At 44.2% G+C, this 17,660-nt stretch overlaps 5 protein-coding genes across 5 annotated transcripts; 2 read left to right on the forward strand and 3 right to left on the reverse strand.

The window, feature by feature from the left end:
- Positions 1-838: 838 nt before the first annotated feature.
- LOC120416922 (myosin heavy chain, non-muscle-like) lies at positions 839-5,185 on the reverse strand. The gene is made up of 4 exons (XM_039578828.2): positions 5,077-5,185; positions 4,507-5,026; positions 3,343-4,439; positions 839-1,094 (listed from the first exon to the last, which is right to left on the reverse strand). Exons 1-4 carry the CDS (start codon positions 5,083-5,085, stop codon positions 981-983), a joined length of 1,740 nt encoding a protein of 579 aa, XP_039434762.1. The 5' UTR covers positions 5,086-5,185; the 3' UTR covers positions 839-980.
- Positions 5,186-5,978: 793 nt separating this feature from the next.
- On the reverse strand, positions 5,979-7,798 carry LOC120416930 (uncharacterized). The gene is made up of 2 exons (XM_039578843.1): positions 6,750-7,798; positions 5,979-6,693 (listed from the first exon to the last, which is right to left on the reverse strand). The coding sequence occupies exons 1-2, from the start codon at positions 7,758-7,760 to the stop codon at positions 6,037-6,039; spliced, it is 1,668 nt and encodes a 555-aa protein (XP_039434777.1). The 5' UTR covers positions 7,761-7,798; the 3' UTR covers positions 5,979-6,036.
- A 16-nt stretch (positions 7,799-7,814) lies between these two features.
- Positions 7,815-9,501, forward strand: LOC120416931 (uncharacterized). Its single transcript, XM_039578844.2, has 2 exons — positions 7,815-8,761; positions 8,817-9,501. Exons 1-2 carry the CDS (start codon positions 7,922-7,924, stop codon positions 9,489-9,491), a joined length of 1,515 nt encoding a protein of 504 aa, XP_039434778.1. The 5' UTR covers positions 7,815-7,921; the 3' UTR covers positions 9,492-9,501.
- Positions 9,502-9,651: 150 nt separating this feature from the next.
- On the forward strand, positions 9,652-11,436 carry LOC120416918 (uncharacterized). Its single transcript, XM_039578824.2, has 2 exons — positions 9,652-10,679; positions 10,736-11,436. Exons 1-2 carry the CDS (start codon positions 9,669-9,671, stop codon positions 11,393-11,395), a joined length of 1,671 nt encoding a protein of 556 aa, XP_039434758.1. The 5' UTR covers positions 9,652-9,668; the 3' UTR covers positions 11,396-11,436.
- Positions 11,437-15,704: 4,268 nt separating this feature from the next.
- On the reverse strand, positions 15,705-17,227 carry LOC120416932 (uncharacterized). The gene is made up of 2 exons (XM_039578845.2): positions 16,459-17,227; positions 15,705-16,399 (listed from the first exon to the last, which is right to left on the reverse strand). The coding sequence occupies exons 1-2, from the start codon at positions 17,161-17,163 to the stop codon at positions 15,737-15,739; spliced, it is 1,368 nt and encodes a 455-aa protein (XP_039434779.2). The 5' UTR covers positions 17,164-17,227; the 3' UTR covers positions 15,705-15,736.
- Between the last annotated feature and the right edge of the window lie 433 nt (positions 17,228-17,660).

The following is a 17,660-nucleotide window of genomic DNA, read 5'->3' on the forward strand; positions in this document are numbered from 1 at the left end:
TTCGGATTGCGGCACGGAACGGCGATAGACGGTTCACGAGTAAAAAAAAAATGATTCTTTTGGAGTTAGTTTTACCGAAATCTGAAATTGGCTGATGCACTAAGAGATTTGTTTACCTTTTTTCGGCACCCTCCGCAAACGTCAAACCATACAAAATGGCTGCCGGATCTTTTCCGGGAGAGATCCGGCAGCAATTTGTATCGAGAAATCAAAAGTGCAACATGGAGTTAAACTTTCTGTCAAGCTTCTGTGAAGTTTACCATGATAGTTGCGAAAGTTTAACTCCATTTTACCGGCTCACATCGCTCTTTTTAATTACTCGATTGGATTGACGTTTACTGCACATGAGTGTGCCGAAAAGTTTGGTTATGTTCTGATTGCACAAATTTGTTCGTGTGAAACGTTTCAACTGTCAAATCGAGCGCGCAGAGCGAAAAGGCTGAAATGTTTCATAGTAAAAGGAAAGGATACGCTAAACAAAACAGAACCGTCGAACCCAAAAGACTCCAAAAATGGAATTTTGCACAACTTGTGGCCAATCTTGCCCGCGGGAGTAGGACGGCGTTTCCTGCAGTGGTCGTTCCGCTTCCGATTCCCGGGAGTATTCCTCCGTCCATCCGTTCAAGGAACCGTACCCGTTTATTCTATGATAAGGTATTACAGTTATCGAGCAATTAAAAAGTGAGATGTGAGCCGGTAACATGGAGTTAAACTTTCGCAACTGTCATGGTAAACTTCACAGAAGCTTGACAGAAAGTTTAACTCCATGTTGCACTTTTAATTTCTCGATTGAGAAATACAGAGAGAGATGCGCACCAAAATGTCTATCTCACACCCGAGTGGTTTTATTCTAATGAGAAATAAGTTTTGCACAATCATGGTTTACAAATTACTAACAATTCAACGAAGACATGTTCTGTACATAGCACGATATGTAATCAACAACAACAAAAAAACTAACGAACAAAAAGAATCCGAAGCTACTTCTTCTCCCTGCGGAAGAACGGCTTCACTGGACGAACCGACGAGGAAGCCGCCGAAACGCTGGACAGATTCCCCAGGTCCATCGGTTCGTCGTCCACGTTGTCGGTGCTCTGCAAAGAAAAACAACTCAATCACGCACACAGTTACAACCAGGGCTGCGGAGTCGGGTCATATTTCAAACGACTCCGACTCCGACTCCGACTCCGGCTTTCTCAGACTAGCCGACTCCGACTCCGACTCCGGCTCCGGCTTTTAACAAATGGTTGGCTCCGACTCCGACTCCGACTCCGGCCTACCAACTCTAGCCGACTCCGACTCCGACTCCGACTCCAGCTTTCAACAAATTGTTGGCTCCGACTCCGACTCCGACTCCACATATTTTTAAATGTTTCAATAGTTAGTCAATTATTATTTGTTAATTATTTTTAAAACAATGATAAATTAGATTATTTAAATACTCTCTAAGCGTCATGTTTTTCTCAAGAAAAATAAGTTCGAATCACAAAACGAAAAAAAAGTTTCTAGGTTACAAGTTTTATACGTTATGGAAACAGAAACCGAAAAATATCTTCAGTTTAAGAGGCATTTTGAGAAGAACAGTTTTGTAAATAAATTTGGAATTATTTGCTTAACCGCAAATTTGCAAATAATGTATTCAAAGCTAATAAATTTAAATATTAAATTGTTATTTTTGAATGAATAATTAAAAGAAACCTCGGTTTAATGATCTATTGAACATTAAAATTCAATTTGCTCTTTTTCAGGTTGACATTTATAAGAAGCACAGTGACAGACACCTTGTTTTTTAAATGACAATATTAAACGAAACATTTTTTTTTTGCTTTATTTTAAGACGTACATGGACATCACGCCATGGCTGGATGAGATTATTATTGCAAATCAATGTATCTGAACAATTTCTTCGTGGAAAGGACGCTTAAGAGGTCCTTTTCAAATATCTGTGACAAGGAAAATATTTTACCCTGGAATTTTTAAATTTATTTTAATTTTAAAAATTTATATACATTAAAAAGGAGGCGCACGATACTTTGTGCATCTTCACCTAAAACGAAGCCTCCATCAAAATATATGAAAAAATTTAAAATAAAATAAAAACAAATATCCACAAGTAAAATATTTTCTAGGTCACAAGTATTTCATTTTTTTAAGGTACATTGATTTGCAATGATAATCACCTTCCGTCATACTGGCGTGGGACATACAGTATGAAAAATTCTTACGGGTTGATAATATTTCGATTTCGTTTTTTAATATTTTTTGAAAAATAAATTAAAATCCTACATTTTCTTCTAAACATTTTTTTATTAGTTCATTTTTGTACTGAAGTCTTGAGATTTGTTCAACGATATCAAAATAGTTTACCTAAAATCAACATCAACATTCAATGATTATTTCAAAATTAGTTGCAACTTCTTTTGATATTTTTTGTTAGTTTAAATTATTTTAAATGCAATACTTTGATTTTCTTGTACTCAGTTATAAACAAAATGCGCATGTTGAGTTCCAAGAGATTGTTATTATCGTTGATTATTTGTTACAAAAGTTAAACTGTCAGTGACTCTTTTTCGATTATCAAAAACAGTAATTACTATTTGTAATCTTTTTATGTACCTCGTATTTTTTTTCCTAAAAAATGATTTAACTTAAAACCTCCAAGACATTCGTTATCGGGGCAAAAGATGACTGTGTGTGTTCTTTTTTCAGATAGAACTGGATGAAATTTGGTCAAATTTGAATTGGAAGGGCACATAAATATAGGCAAAAGGAAGCAGTCAAGAATCAATTAGATATGTCTGACTACATAACCAATATTTTTTATATTTTTTTTTAATTATGATACTACATATTTGGGTAAGAGGTTATTATTTAGTGATTATAGTAAAATAACACAATTAGAGCTTTCCAATAACCATAAAAAGCTTCAAAAACTTAATGGCATCTGATAAATCTCTTTAAAAACTTAAAAAATGGCGACGCATTGCATGCGACGTAAAAAACAATTAAAAACATAAGAAGTTTTGTAAATCAAGCTGTTATATAGTAAATACTGAACAATAAAAAAAAACATATTTTTTGTTGAATTTAAGATAACTCCGACTCCGACTCCGACTCCGGGTTATCAGAAATCTTCGGCTCCGACTCCGACTCCGACTCCAGCTCTTAAAATTTAGCCGACTCCGGCTCCGACTCCGACTCCAGCTCTTCGAGTTTTGACGACTCCGACTCCGACTCCGACTCCAGGTCCCCAAAAAGACCCGACTCCACCGACTCCGGCTCCGACTCCGACTCCGACTCCACAGCCCTGGTTACAACATTCTCCCCCCTCCCTCAACTTACCGCCGAGTTCACGTTCAGGTTAATGTTCATCAAGTTGGCGCTGGTCGTCACGGACGCCGATCGCTTGAAGAACGACCGCCGCTGGACGCTACCCTGGAAGTTGGAGTAGCTGGGAGAAACGCAGCTCCGCTTGGCCGGCGGCTCGTCGCTGCTCTCCAGGATGCTAACCGGCGTGGACGTGATTTGGGCGGTCAGATTTCCGGTTTCGGTGCTGGCACGTCGCTTCTCGAGTTGAGCCTCCAGCTGCCGGATCTCGGCCAGGTAGTGGTCCACGTTAAGGTGTTGTTCTTTGAGCTGGTTGATTTCGGCGTCTTTTGACTCGAGTTGCGACTGGATCGTGGAGAGGGCGTTGGTTTGATCGGTTACGTTTTGCTCGAGACGAGCGATTTTCGAATCCTTTTCGGCGGATTCCTTGAGCAGATTTGATAGCTGGTCGTTGGTTTCGGCCGCCTCTTGCGAGTGCTGCTGCTTCGCCTCTTCGAATCGCTTCTGCTCGGCGTTGATCTTGGAGTGCAGCGAGAAAATCTCGCTGTTGCGATCGTCCAGGATGGTCTGCATTCCGCCGAGTTTCGCCTCCATCTCTGCGGTCGCTTCCTTCTGCTTGGCCAACTTGGCCACCAGCAAGTCCTTCTCGGCGGTGAGCTCCTGCGTCGCGCGGACCATCTCGGCGATCTTTTCGTTCATCCTCGCGGTCTCTTCCTCGACCATTGCCTTCCACTTGGCCTCAAGGGCCGCCGTCTCTCGGGTGAAATCCGCTTCCATTGCGGCGATTCGGTTCTCAACCATGGCCAGATCCATCGCGAGTTGGGTCTTTTCCTGCAGCACCGTGTCCGTGTGCTCCTTGAGCAGCGCGTTGGCTCGCTGCTCGCGTTCAACCCGGTCCAGGGCGTCCTTCAGCTTGGCTTCCAGGTCGGCCCGCAGGTTCTCCATCTCGTTCAGCCGCGCCGAATGAGCGGAAACCATCGAGCGCTGTTTGGCCTCGGAGTCGCACACCGTCTTCTGGTACGCTTTGTTCGCCTCGGTCAGCTTGTCCAGCTGGGCCTGCAGCTGGTCGCACCGCCGACGGTCGGACTCAAAGCGGGTCGCGCGGTCTTCCACTGCAAAAAAAAAAAAGAGAATACAATGTCTTGGCATTTCAAACCAACAAGAAGCTCCCCCCCTTACTCTCCCGCTGCATCTCCTCAAACTTGTCCCTGTACCCGGCCAGTTCCGCCTTGATCAGCTGCTCCTCCCGAATCAGCGCGGTCCGCTTCGAATCCAGCTTCTCCACCATCCTGACCGCCTCGGCGTGCTGCTGCGTGACCGTCGCCAGCTGCGATTTGGCCTCGCACGCCCCCCGCTGCAGCACCGCCAGCATCTTGTCGTAGTAGGCCAGGTCGAGCTGCAGCCGGGTCTTCTCCTTAATTCCCTCCTCGAACGCAGCCTGGCAAATCTGCACCTGCCGCTGGTACCGAAGCTCCACCGTGCGGCTCTGCACCAGCCGGACCAACACGTCCAGCTTGCTGGCATTGCGGTACAGCTCGCGCACCTCGGCCACAATGTCCGCGGCGACCGGGCTGGGTTCGGACTCCGGCTCGGATTCGGTCGAACTGTTGCCCTCGTCCCGAGTCGTGGTGGTTTCCATGGCGACGCCGGAATCGGTGGAGGTTTCCGCCGTCGGTTCCTCGCGAGGTTCGGACGAATCCTGGGGGAAATGTTTGAATTTGGGAATTGACGCAGAAAGTTGAATTATACCTGATCCATTTTGATGAAAAATTAAAGTCGCGTTCTTTACAATTTTAACACAAAACTTGCTGATTCTCGCTCTTCCGATCGACTTTTTCACAATGCACGGTAAATGTCTTCTATAGGCAAATGAAATTTAATTTGACCCTTTTGTTGCTTGACGTTTCGCTGGAAATATTTCAAAGGCCTTTTTGAGCGTTTTGCGCCCCTTTTTCTTTTTAACGATCCCTTTCGCTAGGGTGGCATTTAATCGACCCATCGAGAAATTAAAAAGAGAGATGTGAGCCGGTAACATGGAGTTAAACTTTCGCAACTGTCATGGTAAACTTCACAGCAACTTGACAGAAAGTTTAACTCCATGTTGCACTTTTAATTTCTCAATAGTCTATCAACAGTGGACCAAATACATAAGTAAAGTTTAGTTATAACCATATGAATTTATAGTGACGGTCATAAGATTGTCGATGAAAATCGCGAGAGGCTAGTGAATCGAGAAATTAAAAAGAGAGATGTGAGCCGGTAACATGGAGTGAAACTTTCACAGCTGTCATGGAAAACTTCACAGCAGCTTGACAAAAAGTTTAACTCCATGTGGCACTTTTAATTTCTCGATACTCAAATCAGGCAGCACATAAGATATCGAGAAATTAAAAAGAGAGATGTGAGCCGGTAACATGGAGTGAAATTTTCGCAGCTGTCATGGAAAACTTCACAGCAACTTGACAGAAAGTTTAACTCCATGTTGCGCTTTTAATTTCTCGATTGACTTATGAAAATCTTACATTCTTTTTCCTCAGTGTAACATCTTAAGAATAAAAGAATTTTAAAATTTAAGGAATTAAGATATTCAAGGGTTATCGAATGTAGGAATTTTTACACATTTTTTCGAAGAAAGAATAAACGCAAATTAATTTCATCAACGTGACATTTTTATTTCTCGCCTTCCCTCTCCAATCAAAACAGCAAAACCTACTCAACTTTCAGCTCTTCCAGCGTGCGACAATGCTGCCGGATGTAGCTCTTCATGACGTTCGATTTCGCGCACGCCACCATGGTCAGCTTTCGCAGCAGGGGCAGATTCCGGCAGATGGCACTTAGCGCTGCCTCACCGAGCAAGACGCACACAAGCTTGAGCTCTCGGAGGGACGAACACACCGCCAGCAGGGCGCCGAACGCATCGTCGGAAATTTCGTTGAACATTGAAAGTTTGAGGTACCTCAAACGTGTGAGGGGCTTGTTGGGGCTGGGACTGAGGCCGGTTTCACCGGCTTTAGTCACATCCAGCGATAGCATCTCCAGCAGCTCCAATGACTCCAACGCGGCCAGGAAGTCCGACCAGCACGCGATCTTGCACGAAGTTAGGCTCAGAATGCGAAGATTTGGTAGCGTGGCGAACCATTGCTGGGCGAAAGTGGCGGGGATTTTAATGAACGACAAATCTAGTTGTTTAAGGTTTTGGTGCTTCTCGGGGAACGAGCTCGATTGGATCAATTTGACGCTTTCGACGCCGTACAGTTCGAAGGTCTTCAGCTTTGGGGTTTTGGAAAGGAAGGAAATGTCCACGTGGGTTGCAAAAATCGAGAGAAACTGCAACTTTGGAAGCAGTTGACAAATTTTGATGAGCATCTGAAAAAGAAGGATTTGAAGTTATTCTGCATAATATCAGTCAAAATATGTTTTACCGGTGCATTTTCCTCGTTGAATGCCATCATGTTCGAAATATCGACGTATTCCAGAGACCGATGACATCCGAATAGATCCATCAACAGACGGTGGTCCACAACTCCTTCTCTGATCAGCGTAAGCTTTTTCAGCTCGGTTAGATCAAGGTAAATAATTTGAAGCAGAAGTGAGTCGGAACAGTTGACCGTCAGCTCCTCCAGCGTGGTTTGGAAATCTTCCACCATATCGTCCGACTCCGCAGCGGCCGTATAACCGGCGCTTTCGGACCACGTGATCTTCAGCGCCTTGACCGGACTTGGCGAGAAAAGCTTTCGGAAAACCTTCAAGTATTTCGCGAGATCAAGAATGTCCTCCAGAATCAGCGTTTCCACCTTGTTCAGACGAAAATCTGGCCTGCCGGATCGTTTACCGTTCAAAATGCACCCAATCAGGGCGAATCGTCGGAGGTTCGGCGTATGTCTCAGCATGCCCAGCAGGTCGGACAGTTCAATCAGATGAAAACGTTCCATTTCGAAGTGCTCGATCTTGATCTCGGTCAATCCTGGTCCGAACGAGTGCCACCAGGAGCCGATTTGTTTGATCGAAATGAACGAAGCTTTCGTCACCGGAAGCAGACGGTCCGGGTTAAACTTCCGCATCCCAGTAAGCGAACAGAACGCCACCGTAATTTTGGCCAGCAGCGCCGGGCAACCGTCCACGATGTCCCTCCAGCGGCGGCAAACCAGCCGCACCTTTGGCAGTCTGCCATCCGGCAGATTCCGGAACACCTCGATCCAAATCTCCGTTGGCAGCTCGGGCAGATCCGGTTGTTGGGTGGTGTTTCCAACGGGACGAAGCCCGCGCCGGCACCGGTCACAGAACCAGAAGAGACCGTCGCTGGTGGTTAGGGTGATGCCGCCGGAAAAGGTCGCACAGCGCGCGTGGACGGTTCCGCCGCAAGGGCCACTGCAGCGAACGGCCGAGCTGTCCTCCGGCGAGCGGGTTTGGCCACAAATTTCGCACGATTCCATCTCGGAGTCGACGCGGAACGAAACGGATTTGTTTGGGTTAATAATCTGAAATGTTTCAGCCTTTTCGCGCTTCGCGCGTTTTTGTTTGACATGCGAAATATTTCACACTACTAAAAAGCGCGCAAACTTTCGCAAGCAGAACCGTCCGTCGTCGTTCCGAAATGGAATCTGTTGAAGTCTGCGAATGCCCTGGTGCTAAGAAGCGCAAGCTGGATGTGGAACCGCCGACGCTGCCGGTGGAGATTTGGATCGGGATTTTTGAACGTTTGTCCGCCTGGCAGCTGCTGAGGGTGCGACTCGTTTGCCAACGCTGGCGGGACATCGTGGACGGCAGCCGTGGTTTGGTGGCCAAATTCACGGTCAGATTTGTACCGCAGTTCATCGATCGCGAGTACCAGCCCGGCCATCTGTTTCCTGCGGCCAAGGTGTTCATGAAACAGGTGAAAATCGCCGCCGTTGGTTGCTGGTGGGTGCCGTTTGGAGCGTACCTCACCGATATCACCCTGGATGAGTGCAAGATCATGCTCCGGAACTTGTTGACCATGCTGAGGGTTACGCCAAACTTGAAGTACCTCAATCTGTACGACGCCTCAGTTGAATGTCACGAGGCCAATCCGGTTCCGGACTTCCGGCTGGACAAACTGGAAACGCTCTGCATCGACAGCGTCAATCGAGAGGAGAATCTGGAAGTGTTCCGACAAATTTGTCCCAACGTTAAAAATTTGAAAATCGTCACCAACTACACCTCGTTCCACGATCAGCTCCCTTTTCTGCGCCACGTGGTAGACTTTGTGGGCGTTTGGAACACCTCTTTGGAGCAACTCGAAACCGACGGCGTAGATCTGATGCTGATCGAGCTGACCCAGCTGCCTCAGTGGAACCTGAAGGGGCTCATCCTGCAGGGCGTTGAACTCGAAAACATCTCCTCATTGATCAACCTTTGCCGGCTGAATCCGGCTTTGGAAATCTTACGCGTGGAATCGGCAATCTCGTGTGGACCGGTAAGATCCTGGAGTTAGATATTCAGCCAGTAATCAGCAAACATTTATTTTACAGGAACTCGACGAAATCGGCCAGCTGCTTCCAAAGCTGACCAATCTCATGCTAACTTTCAAGCACAGGGCTGAAATTCAGCCAACCTTCCTGACCCCGCTCGCTGCCGGCCTGCGCATTCTGAAACTTTCCGCTGAAGACTCGGAGTTCCAGATCATCAACTTTGCCGGGCTCGAGTGTCCGCACCTGCAATCGCTCGATCTCAACGGGATACATTTCGATGGCCATCGTCTGCAGACGTTTCTGGCCGGCTCGCCCAAGCTTCGCATCCTCTCGCTGACCAGCTGTAATTTCTGCTGCTGGAGGGACCTTTTCCGAGCGATCGGAACCTGCAAACGGATCCTGCAACACCTGTGCATCTCCAGGGTGACCGTCTCGCAAATCTCCAGCGACCACGGCTTCCTGGACTACCTGGACGAGATGCGGCACCTGGGGCTGTCCGGCAGTAAAATGTCCCAGGAAATGGTGTGCACGCTGCTGCGGCTGTGCCCACGACTCGAGGTGCTGCACCTGCAAGCCATGCAGCTAACCGACGCTGAAGTGGTGCACGTGCTGTGCCAAAAGCTGCGCCACCTGGTGCGTGTGAAAATCGAAAATTGCGCGATTTCCGAGCAGGCCATCAACTCCATTCGTCAAGATTGCGTCGTTCAGCAGAAACTTGAGATCATCGAATTTTGAGACGATCAGTTGAATACTTTGAAAATAAAATAAGTTTTGAAAAAAATGACCCCTTTCCTTTCGAGCTGCGTACTGGTCCTCAAAAATAAACGCGCGAAGCGCGAAAAGGCTGAAACATTTCAGTTTATTACCCCAAACAAACCCTACTGAACCGTTTTGTTCCGCGTCGACTCCGAGATGGAATCGTGCGAAATTTGTGGCCAAACCCGCTCGCCGGAGAACAGCCCGGCCGTACGTTGCAGTGGCCCTTGCGGCGGAACCGTCCACGCGCGCTGTGCGACCTTTTCCGGCGGCATCACCCTAACCACCAGCGACGGTCTCTTCTGGTTTTGTAGCAGGTGCCGGCGCGGGCTTCGTCCCGTTGGAAACACCACCCAACAACCGGATCTGCCCGAGCTGCCAACGGAGATTTGGATCGAGGTGTTCCGGAATCTGCCGGATGGCCGACTGCCAAAGGTGCGGCTGGTTTGCCGTCGCTGGAGGGACATCGTGGATGGTTGTCCGGCGCTGCTGGCCAAAATTACGGTGGCGTTCTGTTCGCTTACTGGGATGCGGAAGTTTAACCCGAACCGTCTGCTTCCGGTGACGAAAGCTTCGTTCATTTCGATCAAACGAATCGGCAACTGGTGGCACTCGTTCGGACCAGGATTAACCGAAATCAAGATTGAGCACTGCGAAATGGAACGTTTTCATTTGATTGAACTGTCCGACCTGCTGGGCATGCTCAAACATACGCCAAACCTCCGACGATTCGCGCTGATTGGGTGCATTTTGAATGGTAAACGATTCGGCAAGCCAGATTTTCGTCTGAACAAGGTGGAAACGCTGATTCTGGAGGACATTCTTGATCTCGCGATATACTTGAAGATTTTCCGAAAGCTTTTCTCGCCAAGTCCGGTCAAGGCGCTGAAGATCACGTGGTCCGAAAGCGCCGGTTATACGGCCGCTGCGGAGTCGGACGATATGGTAGAAGATTTCCAAACCACGCTGGAGGAGCTGACGGTCAACTGTTCGGACTCACTTCTGCTTCAAATTATTTACCTTGATCTAACCGAGCTGAAAAAGCTTACGCTGATCGAAGAAGGATTGGTGGACCACAGTCTGCTGATGGATCTATTCGAATGTCATCGTTCTCTGGAATACGTCGATATTTCGGACATTATGGCATTCAACGAGGAAAATGCTCCGGTAAACCATATCTGGACCTTTATTAAGCAGAATAATTTCAAACAATTCATTTTCAGATGCTCATCAAAATTGGTCAACTGCTTCCAAAGTTGCAGTTTCTCTCGATTTTTGCAACCCACGTGGACATTTCCTTCCTTCCAAAAACCCCAAAGCTGCAGACCTTCAAACTGTACGGCGTCGAACGCGGTTTCAAATTGATCCAATCGAGCTCGTTCCCCGAGAAGCACCAAAACCTTAAACAACTAGATTTGTCGTTCATTAAAATCCCCGCCACTTTCGCCCAGCAATGGTTCACCACGCTACCAAATCTTCGCATCCTGAGCCTAACTTCGTGCAAGATCGCGTGCTGGTCGGACTTCCTGGCCGCGTTGGAGTCACTGGAGCTGCTGGAGATGCTATCGCTGGATGTGACTAAAGCCGGTGAAACCGGCCCCAGTCCCAGCCCCAACAAGCCCCTCACACGTTTGAGGTACCTCAAATATTCGATGTACAACGAAATTTCCGACGATGCGTTCGGTGCCCTGTTGGAGGTGTGTTCGTCCCTCCGAGAGCTCAAGCTTGTGTGCGTTTTGCTCGGTGAGGCAGCGCTAAGTGCCATTTGCCGGAAACTGCCCCAGCTGCGTAAGCTGAGCATGGTGACATGCTCGATTTCGGACGTTATGGAGAACTACATCCGGCAGTATTGTCGTTCGCTGGAAGAACTGAACCTTGAATAGGATTTGCTCTGGATTGGAGAGGGAAGGCGAGAAATAAAAATGACACTGATGAAATGTATTTGCGTTAAATATTTTCATAAAAAAAATCCAAGAAAAATCAAAGGTGGCTACTGCCTTCTTAATATTAAAAAACCTTGCAACCACAAAATACAAATGCTTTGGCTAGAGATTAATTAGGACACTATACATTTGAGTGCTGCGTGAAGGTTTTGGCTCGGAGGACCTTTTAAATAACTGTTATTTTAAGACCCAAAACGATACTTATCCCATTAAATTTAATATTTTTATTCATAGATTCAACTAATAACGCTCGAAGTAATCGGGGATCAAAGCAGCTGCAGAAACTTGATGTGACCTTCATCATTTCGACGAGTGTAAAAGAACAGATCGAATTCAATTCGAATGCCAGCGCGGTTGCATTCGTATACGATGGTGATGGCGACGTCTCTAACGGCAACGACGGCTAAGGAGATCCGATACCTCCGGCTCCGGCAAAGATTCCGACTCAGCCATGTCCTGCGGATAGGAGACCGGTTGTTCTTCTTTCGGATTGCACGGACAAGGACGAGAAAAAAAGAACCACTAAAGAAGTTAGCGGTATGAGCTACTCAATGTGGAGACTACTTCGAGAGCAGTATGATACTAGCAAACCACAATTCAACTGTTCATTCAGAATTCCGGGAAGAAGGACGTTCAAATTGCATTACAGACACAGACTCTCTCAGGTCAAAAGTGAGGGAACTTTGTGGACGATAACGTGGTGATAATTGCATTCGATCGTAATTTTTTGACTCACGATCGAGATTTCTCGATAGTAAGATTACGACTTACCATCGACAAATCTCGATCTACGATCGTAATTTTAAAATGCTCAAAATTTCAAAAATTTCAAAATATTTGAAATAAAAACAAATATTTTTTAAATTTCCATTTTTTTTTAATTTTGAAATAAAAAAACAATTGCTAGAATAAAAAAAAATCTATTAAAAAATCCAGATTTATAAGCAAAGACGGCGTTACGAATGGTGAACGCCCGAAATGTCAAAATCGCGCAGGTGTCCCAACATAAGAAAAAAAAGTTTGGCTGTCATGCCTTGGCACACTTTTTTGTAATTGTCGCAGATAGGGCGGGCAATGCTGATAGAATTTCAAGAATTTGTAAATGAGCGCAAAATGTTTAGAGTAATTGCCTGTGGCCATTCGAAATGTTAGTGCCGAAATTCGAATGTTTCTAGATTCTACGAAAGACAAGATAAAATGCACACGAAGCGAGAGCCAGCGCCACGTGTGCGATTGTATATGTGTGAGCGCGTCGGCAGGATAGATTGAAGTCTGCGCAACGCGCACGTTGGGAGTGGAAAAGAAGAGAGCGAAAAAGCGAGAGCTGCTGATGTGGCGTGAGATTGAGGTCGATGAGCTTCGGGTTGATCACGCGTGGTGTGTTGAGAAAATTGAGAGAGTTTTGTAGGTGTTTGTGTGCTTATGGAAGAATTGGTCGGGATTTGGAAATGGTACTTGAGTCTGGCGTTTAGTGTTGAAGCGAGCGGAAGTGTTTTATGTGGTGGGTGGTGGGATCGTAAAGCAAAACGAAGGTTCGCTTCCGAGGCAGTCAAAAAAAAGAAAATTAAGGCCAGAGTTACGACAGTAATGTTGGTACCACTGCGTGATTTTAACATTTTGGGTGTTCACGGTGTTCACCATTCGTAACGCCATCTTTGCTTAAAAATCTAGATATTTTTTTTTGAAAATTTCAAATAGCATAGCATAGCATTGGCGTCTACCCGTAGTTGCTACTCTGTTATTGACCAGGATCTCCAAGAATTGCTTTTTTGTTATATTTCAAATATTTTAAAAACTAAAAAAAATCTAAACATTAAAAAATCTCTAAAATTTTATGATTTAATCAATTGAACATATTCTATTTTTTTATTGTAAAAAATAACTAAATAAATTTCTTTTAAATTTCAAACAATTTAAAACACTTGAACATTTAAAAAACATTTTCTTATTTTCGCAGATTTAGAAAAATTTCAATAAGAATAATAAGATTTAAAGTTTTAAAAATTTAAAAAATAAAAATTCAAAATTTTTGAAAATTTTTTAAATTTTGAATCTCTAAGAATTTTAACAAATTCAATGTTTTTAAAGTATCAAAAATTTAAAAAAAATCAAGGCATTCAAAAATATTAAAATATATCAAAATCTCAAAATATTCAAAAATAAAAAAAAGACTCATAAATTTCAAATATTTTGAAAGTAAAAAAAAATTAAATTTTTAAAACATTAATATTATGAAACTTATGGAATTTTTGAGTTTTTTTTCAAATTTTTTCTTTTTTTATAAATACAATTTTTTTAAGGAATAAAATTAAAAAAAATCCTCAAAAAAACTTTTTTAACTCTTAGGAGTTGAAAAAAAAACTTTTTTTGTAATTTAAAAATGTTTTGTTTTTCATTTAAAAATGTTTTGTAGAATCAGCCTTTACGAGGTTTGAATCAACAAAATTTTTGTTGAATATAGGGGAACTATACCCTTTCTCAGCCTATTTCTATTATCGGCCTATCAGCACTTTGATCATGAATTACAGCTTTCATAAAGTGTTTTTGACTGTTCCAAAGTAATGAATAGCTCAAATAAAAGTGAGCAAGAAACTCTCCATTGTTGAAACATCTGAAAATGAAAATGTTTAATAGCGGAAATCGGAAAAGTGATGAGAATTGGTCGAACGGCTTAGAGTGATTAGAATGGGCATATTTCCCCTAATCAACGCTGATTTTGCGTTGAAACAAATTTTGATTTTCTCAACTCCACAAAAGTCTTTTGTTGTTTCGAAAAAGCTGCATTGACGTTTAGCGTTGATTCAACAAAAATAATGAAATTCAAATCTACAAAACGTTTTATTGTTTCAAATATGCCTTATTTTTTGCGTGAAATTAAAATAACATTGAATAAAAAGTTAGTAACTTCAAAAAGTCGAGATCAAATAAAAAAATTAATTAAAAACTACAGAAAATAAATAAACTAAAAAAAACATTAAAATTAAAAATAAATTAAGAAACTCGGGCCTAAAATGAATCTCAGATTGCTGATATTATTGTTTACAGCGATAAAGCTTACCCTTTTGTACGATGACCCATTGTACGACAACAAAGAGCGAGACAAAGAGTTTAAAATGGATTTTAAAATCAATTTTGGAAAATTAACCTCGCAATCCTTCTTGACAGAAAAGCTCCTACATGACAGCTCGTTTCAAGGGGACCATAGTTGATCCATCGAAAAATGTGGCCTTGTCAATATTTTTTTTGCATTAAAATTTACCGTCGTACATACCTATCTTTATTTATAGTTTTGCTGAATAATTTTCGAATCGAATGGAACCAAAATCGTGCCGATTCGATTTGAGGGAAGGAAGATAAGTGATTGACGGATGACGCCTTCGGCCCGGGTTTTTTGGAATGGCACCCCAGTACCTTCGACAAAGACGTGTTCTTACAAAATTCTTATAAAATTCTAGCAGATTTCGCTCTGAATTCTTAAAGAATTCTGGCAGGCCTGCTAGAACCATTCTAGCAGGATTCTAGCAAAACCAATAGAGCTTTCTAAGCCCGACCTCACACACACTAGCGCACCATTTGTCTTGCTGGGTGGTACAAATTTTAACCTCACTTTTTTTCGTGTACGTACACGCAATACATGCGCACGTAGAAAACTCTATTCTGCCAGAATTTCTCGTGTCTGGGTTATGTTTCTTCTGCTAATGTTTCTTTAAGGCTAGTATGCAGATCGTAAGGAAAGGGGTCAAGAAACAGCTTTACGAACAGCAGAACAAAGGAGAGGGAGCGATTTCTTGGGGCTTTTCTTCACCCTCTCGGACTTGCTTGCGCTGCTGCCCATTGGATTTTTTTCTTGACCGGTTCCTTCCGAAGTGCGTATACCGCTTTAAAGCCTGATAATCAAGCCCTAAGTTTTTGGACTAAATAAAACAATGTTTTTTTTTTTATATATCTTTTGTTTTTTTTTTATTTTTTAAAATTTTTGAGATTTCTGAAAATTACGAATTTTTAAAGGTTTTGAAAACGAACGTCGGTTGTAATTTGTCGATGGTATTAGATCGAGAAATTACGATCGAATGATCACAATCTACTATGGACAAGTTACGACTTACCATCGACAAATTACGATCGAGAAATCTCGATTGTGAGTCGAGAAATTACGATTATCTTTTTGGCATTTCGCGATTTTTCTCAATGTTTTACGTTGTTTCTACAACAAACAAAGTTGTTTCATGGTCTTTATTTTTAACGATCAACGGAATAAAGCCAACCTCGCCACCCTCCTCGCTACTTCTTCGCAATATCCAACACGTGCAGCGAGCCACAGTTTTCACGGATGAAACGTTCGGCAGCCTCGGAGAGCCGGCACCGTTTCACGCTCAGCCGGTTCAGCAGCGGCAGCTCCTGGCCGATAACGCGAACCGTTTCGTCGTCGAGATCGTAGTCCATGGCAGGCAGGTTTAGTTCCCTCAGGTTAGGACATCGCTTCAGCAGTGTTGCAAGCAGCGCCGGTGGCATTCCGCAAAGGCATATCTCGAGATGGCTCAGGTTGGTCAGGCCGTTGAAGTCGCTGTAGGTTTTGGCGGTCGCGCCGGTCATCCAGAGGGTTAAATTTTGGAGCAGTTTTGGGGGTTCGAGCGCCTTTAGCAGGTCGGACCAGGTGTCAACCGAGCAGTGTTTAAAAGTTAAGGTTTGAAGGTTGGGCATATTTGCTAGAATTTTCCGCAGGGAGCAGCACACAAAGTGGATACTCGAAAACGTCAGCGTCCGTAAATTGGGACAGATTGGACCGACTACGTCCTGCGGGAAGTCTCCGCTGATGCCATCTATTTCGAGTTTCTTCAGTTGAGGCATTTTCGACACAAATGATAGATCAAAATAGGTGTCTGGTGTGATGTTCACTGAGAAGAATCTTAATCTGGGAAGAAGCTCGCCGATTTCCATCAATTCCTGAAATGTGAAGATAATTATTATTTTTAAAATACACAAATACACTTTTTATTACAAACCTTTCCCTCTCTCTCTGCTCCGTCAAAAGACAGGATTTGCGTAAGATCGAGCCATTCCAAAAGCGGTTGCTGCCTGCAGAGATCGATAATAAGCTGGTTGTTTTCGAAAGCAAAACTGTTTAGCAACAATTTCTTCAACTTCAATCGTTGCAGTTTCTTTAATTCGACCAGAATATCTTCTGAAGCGGTAAAGTACAGCTCCTCCAGCGTATCTTGAAAACGTCCAACAAAGTTGACAAATTCCAACGTAGAAACATCGACGCTCTCCCAGGTGAATCCCAGAACTTTCAAGTTGCAATTTCCGAAGATGCTCAAACCTTTCGCGAAATCGACAAGAAAAAGATTCTCCAAATTGCCAAGATCTACTCCATCGGTGTCGCGCCATTCACCAGTGCATTTAATATAGGCGAGTTCCAAAACTCTAACATTAGGCGTGTGCTTCAGGAATCCGACCAGAACCGGCAGCTCGAGCGAACATCCTCTGATCCGAAACTCGACCAGCCCCGGCCCGAACGCCGGCCACCAGCTGCAAACCCCAACCAGCGGGACCTGTTCGAAGGTAAGCTTGCCGACGGGCAGCAGGGCCGGATAGGGCGTGCAATCGACGTCCACGGGAAACGTCCGGGGAAAGGTGACCGCGAGCTTGGCGCGCAGTACGGCAGCAGCGGTTGCGAGTTCCCGCCAGCGGCGGCAAACGTGGCGCATCTTCAGCAGCTGACCGGCGGACAGATGCGCGAAGATCACCCACAAGAATTCCGCAGTTTTGGGAGTGCGCAGATTTTCTCTAAACTGCCGCCAGCGCCACTGGGCCCTAGTGGCGAATAGCGGAACTAACGGCAACTAATTTTCCACCCCAAAGGGAGCATTCTCTAAGTACGTAACGCAAATAAATCATCAATTTGTACATTTTCAACTTCTTTGCATTATTTTCTATCTCCGTTAGGTTGATAAAGAAAAAATGATAAGCCATCAGTTTAAAATAACTTAGGCAAATTAAATTATAATAAAACCATTAAGTTGCCAACTTTGATGCATTTTCACAATTTTTGGCCACAGTGAATCTCGCTCATAATTAGCATGGGGTTAGTATACATACTAACGAACATGAGAAAAATATTTTTGAGCGGGCGGTTTGAAAAAAAAGTACCCGCCGTTGGAGAAATATGTAAATTTTCCTATATTTTGACAAAGTTGCCAACTTT

This window comes from Culex pipiens, chromosome 1 (assembly GCF_016801865.2).
Source record: "Culex pipiens pallens isolate TS chromosome 1, TS_CPP_V2, whole genome shotgun sequence".
In the NCBI taxonomy this organism is placed as follows: Eukaryota; Metazoa; Arthropoda; class Insecta; order Diptera; family Culicidae; genus Culex; species Culex pipiens.